At 43.8% G+C, this 7485-nt stretch overlaps 1 protein-coding gene across 3 annotated transcripts; it reads right to left on the bottom strand.

The window, feature by feature from the left end:
* Nucleotides 1–790: 790 nt before the first annotated feature.
* On the bottom strand, nt 791–5416 carry MRPS33 (mitochondrial ribosomal protein S33). Of its 3 annotated transcripts, XM_085568209.1 has the most exons (4): nt 5088–5416; nt 4613–4748; nt 2768–3023; nt 791–1129 (listed from the first exon to the last, which is right to left on the bottom strand). In XM_085568209.1, the coding sequence occupies exons 3-4, from the start codon at nt 2980–2982 to the stop codon at nt 1024–1026; spliced, it is 321 nt and encodes a 106-aa protein (XP_085424335.1). In that variant the 5' UTR covers nt 2983–3023; nt 4613–4748; nt 5088–5416; the 3' UTR covers nt 791–1023. The 3 variants fall into 3 exon arrangements, with proteins under 3 accessions (XP_085424335.1, XP_021407634.1, XP_021407635.1); XM_021551959.3 differs by lacking the exon at nt 4613–4748 and having other exon boundaries at nt 5355–5416; XM_021551960.4 differs by lacking the exon at nt 4613–4748.
* Nucleotides 5417–7485: the final 2069 nt, after the last annotated feature.

Raw genomic sequence — 7485 nt, forward strand, 5'->3', positions numbered from 1 at the left:
GCCATAGAGAGCAGTACATATAAAATAGTAACTTCAACAGCATTTGTTTGACTAGGGTAAGAACTCAGGCGCTTCTCCTACAACACTGTAGATTTCCTAAAATCAGCTTCTCTTAGAGCTTTGAAAAGCAGGTAACATAAAGTAAGGACACAGAACAAGAACTATGCAGCTCATCAGAAACACCTTTTAACACAATCAGCACCTCTTCAATTAATAACCTTGGTGAGCTAGAGCTGTTACAAATTTATGTCGCTCCACCAATGATTAATAGTAGCAACCAAAGAAGCCTAGTGATAAAACCCCTATTGAATGAATAAAAATGTTCATCATCTTAGGTGGTGTTTCATACATGTCTTGCAGGCAATCAGAATAAGTTTACTATAAAAAAATATTTAAAATTTAATTATTGCATATAATAGTTCCATTATTATATGGATTTAGTTACTTAGTATTTCAGACTCTTCTATTTTAGTATCTGAAAGTTTAGGGTACAATGAGAGTGCTGTGGGCAGGCAGTGGTCTGGGAAGTATTGTCCAGTGAAAAGCACAGAACAACAGAGTGTAACAGCAACTTAAAAAACCTAAAACCTTAAAAAAACCATTAAAAAATAGCACTAGAGCTACCTGAAATGAAGCTAATTATAACAGGTAAGATTGACAAGCAGCTGCAGAAGCAGAAATCCTTGTTTTTTTGTGGACGCATACAAAAGTGTTGATATCAAGAAAGTAAAACAGACAATGAAAAGTAAACAATTTCCAGATCAAGAAAAACTGAAACAGCTACAGCTGGTTTCAAGAAAAACACTGAGCACTTCTTTTTTTATTACTGTGCTGCAATATAGAGTATATTTGAAGTATAGAAATTCAAAACCAGTAAAACTTCAAAGACCCAAATGCATTCCCAAGGTGGAGTCCGCAATTTCACAGCGTGTTTCTTGTGCCCCACATGCAGCTCACATGCCAAGCCTTCTCCAGCCACTCCCCAGCATTTCTAGAGAAGTCAGTTACACTGTTCAAGCAGCACTATTTCTTCTTGAGAGCTCTCTTTCCTTCCCCCTTCTTTGGTTTTTCCTTCCCACGGAGCTTTTTCAGTCGCCTCATCTCCTCCCTGAAGTCCTGATGCTCATCCCTAGGTGGGGAAGAAGGAATACAGTTTATTCTTTTTCTTGGGATGCAGAGATACCAATGGTTCTTTGAACTATATGCTAAAGATAAAAAACAAAAATCAGATTTTTTTAACCATGAAGTCTGTACTGAAGCTTCATGCAATGTATTCCATGTTATTGCAGGCAGTATCACTGAATAACAACATGAGAGATTTCCTCTGATACTTTCAGAACTAACAGGGTTGTCCTTTTCAGCAATAAAGGGTGTGTGCACATATGTATTATTTCAGTTGCATTTTTTGATCCCCTTTGTTTAAATGAGCAGTAAAATGCAAAAATCAGCAAGAGACAAGAATAAGATTTTCCCCCTTGTTAGCCAGCTCAGTAGTGCAGCCAGAGCACATTGTGCTCTTGTGTTTGGGTCATTAGCTCCTAGGGAAACAGGGCTATGCTGTGCAGTAATTACAGCACATGGCACTGCTCTCAGGTGACTTCAGGAATGAGTTATGAAGATGGCATCAGTACTGGGAGAATCCTAATAAGAGAGTAAAATAGGAGGAGGATGAAGGGGCTGGCAGGGATAATTAATCCTCAATCACTTTCTAATTAGTTGTATTAATCTGTCCATGTGTTTTTTAGTGCAAAGTGATTTTCACAAATCATGACTGCATCCTATGTGGCCTAAGATTGCTGCACTGCTATTTTTAAACACAACTTCTCTAAATAGAAACAAAAAGCTTGTGATTTATTACTGGCCCCATTAGTCTATGATTCTTCATTACACATTTTTTTTTCTTCTACCAACTCTCTGTATACAGCTAGAGAAGGAACTTAATAGGGAAAGGAGAAGAGTAAAGAACATTAGCATCACATGGAGGCTTTCTGTGTAAACAAACAGCCAGTCTAGAAAATGTTGGCACACCTACCTGGATGCAATCCTTGATGGTTACTATTGTCATACTAGTGACAAGTAATCTGTTTTGACTATACAGGGTTTGCAGCCTCACTTTTAAAGATTTTTTTAGTGTGACCTGATTGAAGTGAAAGAACTGCATTTGACTCCTGCTGATGCTCTTCAGCAGTACAATTCTCCCTGATACAGACTGTGGGAGTTAATTTAGAAATTAGACAACTGGTTTGGATGAAGCTGGAATTAACAAGACTAAATCACATTCAAATTTAATTTAATTTATTTTGAAGAATAAAAAGGCCCTCTGGCCTAACAGAGACTTTCTGTCTCTTCTAAATTTCACTTATTAGCTGATGAATGACACAGATATATGGTAAGTCTGGTGTTAACATCACCTCTTTGTAGCACATTAATTTGCCACATTTAGAACTACAGACCCATCTCCTGTCTATCAGAAAGCTTTATTCTCTTCCCCACAAAGCAAAAGCAGGAACTATTTCTTAGGTAACTGCCTGCCCACAACTAAACCTCAAGTCTTTCTCACAAAAGGTTCCAATTATGATAAAAGTTAGACAGCAATCACTTTTTTGCTCTCCTTGCCCTCACTGCCAACAATTAAGTGCCTATTTCAGTATCCACCATATTCAGAACTAAACACTGTCCTTGAGGAAAACAACTGCAACGAGACTCCAGTCTTGCTCCCACTCCCCCATCTCCAATCCTGCTCCCACCCTCCAAGCACAGGAAGCACCTGTAGAGCCCGAAGTAGCGGAGTTTCTTCATGAGGGCGTAGTAGGTGTTGTGAGGGGGGTACCAGTTGTACACCTCCTCCCGCTTGCCCAGGGGCTGCTCGCTGAACAGCTTCACCACCTTCATGGATTTGGAGTCTGTGGGCCTGACAACGTCGCCGAATATCTGGGCACTCAGCCGGGCCATGCGAAGGGCGTAGCTGGAAACACTGGACATCTCCCCAGGAGCACTGGGCACACACAGACACGTGGACCTTCCTGCAAAAGCAAACAGAAGAGCCACAGCTCTTCACCCAACTCGGAGCAGAACAAGCTATCCCACAATTAGGCCAACAAAGGAATGTATCATACACTGATCACTCATTCGACATCACACGTTCCTTGCATAAAATCAGTCTAATACTTGAGCATGTAATCCTGCATATAAAGAACATCTACATGAATTCAGGGACAATTCCCAGCCTCCAGACAGCAATACCAACTATAGAAGTCCACTGCATCACAATTTACCATGGCTAGCATGGTTTATTAGCAGAATCTACTCAGCTTGTTCAAGACACCCTTAAACTCAATCCACAGCAACAATTACAGTGTGAGTTCTGCCAAAAATTGCACCCGTGTGGTACCACCGACTGCTACACAAGCACAAGGTAAGGCACCACTTGAACATACAGAGAAAAGGACCTGGAAGTTTTTCCTCAGGGAAGTTTCTCACCCTATTTAAAACATTGTTATAATCCATGTAACAATGGGCTATAAACAAATCATGTTTCTCTATATGGATCACACAGATCTTTTCCATCTCAATTCCTTCCCCTTGATCATCTTCATCAGCTTTTTCTCCATTTTCTTTTCAGTCTCTCACGATGCCTATTCTTTTTGAGAGGAAAACAGTAGTTTTCCTATGCCAGATTCCAAGAAAATTAATCAGCAGCTTCCCATTTCATCTCTCACCGAAAAACATCTGCAACAAAAATGCCCCAAAGACAAAACCATTGATATTTGGCCACCACACAACATCCAATCTGCTAAAGTAGCATGAGAAGAGTGTTATCTCAGCTTTCCTAACCCTCCCCATTTTAAGTCTTCTTTACTCTCTCTTTGCAGAATGGGTTGTAGTAGACAAGAATAGGAATCCCATAATCCTGTATTTGAAGCAGTATCTTGTCTGTACTTTCCCTTTTTGTATGAATGATAAGTCTTCAGAAAATTAAGCAGGTTCCTTCAAGAGCATGACACTGAGGTAAAAATTTAAAATTCTTGTTTTAAAAAATATTGCACAGCTGATTCCAGAATATAAGCATAACAAATTAAAGATCATGGATAAGAGTAATCATCAGGACAGTGCTAAGTCCCCTTCAGTATGATTACACAGAGCCTGCTGTTTAATAATACAAATTTGAAGTATTCATAACCTCATGTACATATACATTGGAGGACATGCTTTGATTTACTGTGTTAGCAAAGCACTCTAAATGAAGCAGAAAAAAAATCAAGCATGAAATAATATAAGTAATTTGAGAAGAGAGAATAATGGTGAAAGTAACAAAAAGGAAGGCAAAGCATGAGACATCGGACTAAGGCAGTAGGCCTAGTGTGAGAATACAGAAGCTTTTAAATGATTGCAGGGCAACAGTTCAACGTGAGCATCTATTACAAGGGGGATAATCACTAATTCCTAATCATCTCTTTCAGAACAGCCAGTTCTAATTCCTACATTCAGAGACAAAGCAACAAGTTGTCCCCCAAACTCTTCATCACAGGACTCCAAAAGTGTGTCTTTATCACCAGACTCAAACGTGCAACTTGCTTAATCTCTACTTACTGCAACCTTAAAATGAAAATACCTTTAGCAAACCTGTGGTCTGAGGAACCTGATTTTCATTTCTGAGGAACCCGATTTTCACTTCTGTCTCGCTGAAGGAATTGTAACAGCCCAAGCTGAGGCTGGGGACTCCATTAACCCTTGCCCGACTAAGAACGCTTGGGAGAGAAGCAAAGCAAAGGCTGCAGACTCCCAGAGCTATCAAAAGCCAGTTCTAGGGTGACTCTGTGAGATGCAACATCTGTGAGACTAAAGACTGCTTTCGTACTGTCACCTCCAGCAGTGACATCCCCAGCATGGCCCGCCAGGAGTTAGCACACCTAACCCAGAACCCGCGTCCAGCGCTGCCGCGGCCCCGCTCCCGGCTCCCCACGCCCACCCACAGCCCAGCGCCCCCGCCCTGCGCTGCTTATTCTTCATTCCCGATCCACCCGCTTCTTTCGGATCGCTCCCTTCCCACTCGGAACGCCAGCAGAACGCCCTTTCCCCCGCGTTACTTCTGGATTTCCCAGGAGCAAGGGGGGAAGACCAGGCCGCCGCGGAGCTCAGCCCGCGGCGTGCGCCGCTCGCCTCAGGCCGGGCCGGCCCCGCTTCCCGCCGGGACGGGACCGAGGGCTGCGGATCCCGAGGGCTGCGGCTCCCGAGGGCTGCGGCTCCCGGGGACACGGCCCCGCCCGGCACCCCGGAGCCCGCCCGGCACCCCGGAGCCCACCCGGCACCCCGGAGCCCGCCCGGCACCCCGGAGCCCGCCCGGCCCCGCTCACCGCGCCGGGCCGCGGCGGAGCAGCGGCGCCGCCCGAGGGGAGCCGGCGCGCACGGCTGACGCGGGGGGCGGGACGGGCGGGCAAGGGCGGATCGTCCTCCTCCTCCTCCTCCTCCTCCTCCTCCTCCTCCTCCTCCTCCTCCTCCTCCTCCTCCTCCTCCCGCTGCTGTTCCCGCTCCATCCCCGCGCTCCGTGGCGGCTCGCCGGGAGCTGTCCCCACGGTGCTGGAGCCACGGAATCACAGAGTATCCTGAGCTGGGAGAGACCCACAAGGATCACACCAGGAGAGGGTCGCACCCTCCTGCGTCAAGAGCAAAACGTTTTCGTTGTGACTCCCTTTCTTTCATTTAAGCAGCTTTGGAATTATATGCTTAAATCTAATAACGAAATGAGAAAAGCGGATATCCTCATTAAAAGCTGATGACAAGTCCACATAGAGCCTATTCTTTGGTTTTGCCAGGGAAGGAAGGGTGGTGTGAGGTGTCCACACTGGCACGTCCAGTCAGCAGCCTCGCTCCGTAAGAACCTGTGTTCAGGTTAATAAAACCAAGCTGGTTTTACTCTTGGGAAAGAGCATGAGTTTACACAAAGAGCTGAAAGCCAGGTCTCCACTCATGGCCTTGTCCAGGCTGCAAACTGGGACAAATGTCAAAATCTGGTTTTACTGAAAAGAGATGAAAGGGAGAGTTTAGTAGCCACAAATGTTTGTCATTCACTGTGTTTCCAAACCACTTTGAGAGATTGTTTCTCTACTCCAAATTCAGGGTGTATGTCTCCTGTGCTCTTTGCCACTCCTTACTCTCATAACTTTTGCTTCCCTCCTGCTGCTTGTTTTCGAAGATGGTTATTCAGCTGCATAAATATATCTCCCTTGGCAAATTTACCTGCGCAATCTCAGTCTTTCAGCACAAGTGTCCTCTTGGTCTCTTGCTGCTGGTGAAGGTGGCAAGCTGGTCACTCACTCCATGCCCCGAACCTGGAGTGTGGTGTGTTCCCAGGGGAGCCCCTGAGGTGTGGGGATGGGCACCTGACCCTGCTACACTTCCCCTGGTGCACCTCTGGCCTCTGACAATCCCACTAGAGATGAGCTTTCCCAGTGCTTGATTTATGCTAATTTTTAATCAGTGCCAGGAGGTGCTAAATCAGACTCTGTGCAAACATCTGAGTAAATGACAATTATGTGATTGCATTTATATGCCAAATGTGTAATGCCATCAAAGAAGCAAATTGGGTTTGTCTGGCTTGCCCTATTTTCTAGAAGAGCAAATTCTGCCAAGCATTGAACAAATTGTTATTCTGTTATCCTTCCTTAATTAATTTTCTGTCACCTTTTCCATGCTTGTCACAGGCAGAGCAGCCTCATGGCCTGTGCAACCCATTCTCCTTTCTTGTCCTTTTTGAATATTGGCATGATCCTCTAATTCCCTTTCTATTCCTGATCTAGTGGAAGGTGTTCCTGCCCATGGCAGGGAGGGGCTGGAACTAGATGATATTTAAGTTCCTCTGTGGCCCAAGCCTTTATATGATTCTGTGATTATTAAGAATGAACATTAATGGAATTTCTTCAACCAGTTAATCAAACACTGTCATATAAAAGTTCTGTAGACATCCTAGTTTTAAAATGTTTGCTCTAGTAGATCTTGCCTACCATTTTCATAACTGACTAATGGATGGAAAAGTGCTTATTTTTTCTTTTTTTTTTTCCTGCAAGATAAGAAAAGTGCCTCTTCCTTAATATTTCTAAGGAGGAAATAGAGGTTTTTAGCATTTCTGCCACTTCTATGCTATTTTACCATCTCTAGACACACAAATCAGCACTATTGTGCCCCTCATTTTGCTGTCTGTAGTCACACCATTTATGTTATTCCTGTAGTCTTCATTTTTTGTATTAACAGAACATTTTTTCCTTTATTTTGCCTTTCTGTGTTGTTCTATACCATGCTTTTAACTTCTGGGTGCTTCCTTCACTCTGCTGCTGAGACAAAGTTGTCCTTCAGCCAAAATTGGCCATTTTGTTAATTAAGCAATCATGACTATGTGGAGTAAGATCATAAGTATTCTCATTTACATATCTGTCTCTATTTTTGAATAGCAATTTTCTCATCATTTCTCCCATCTTTATGGAGAAGGTC

Source organism: Lonchura striata, chromosome 1A, assembly GCF_050655825.1.
Source record: "Lonchura striata isolate lonStrDom1 chromosome 1A, ASM5065582v1, whole genome shotgun sequence".
NCBI lineage: Eukaryota > Metazoa > Chordata > Aves > Passeriformes > Estrildidae > Lonchura > Lonchura striata.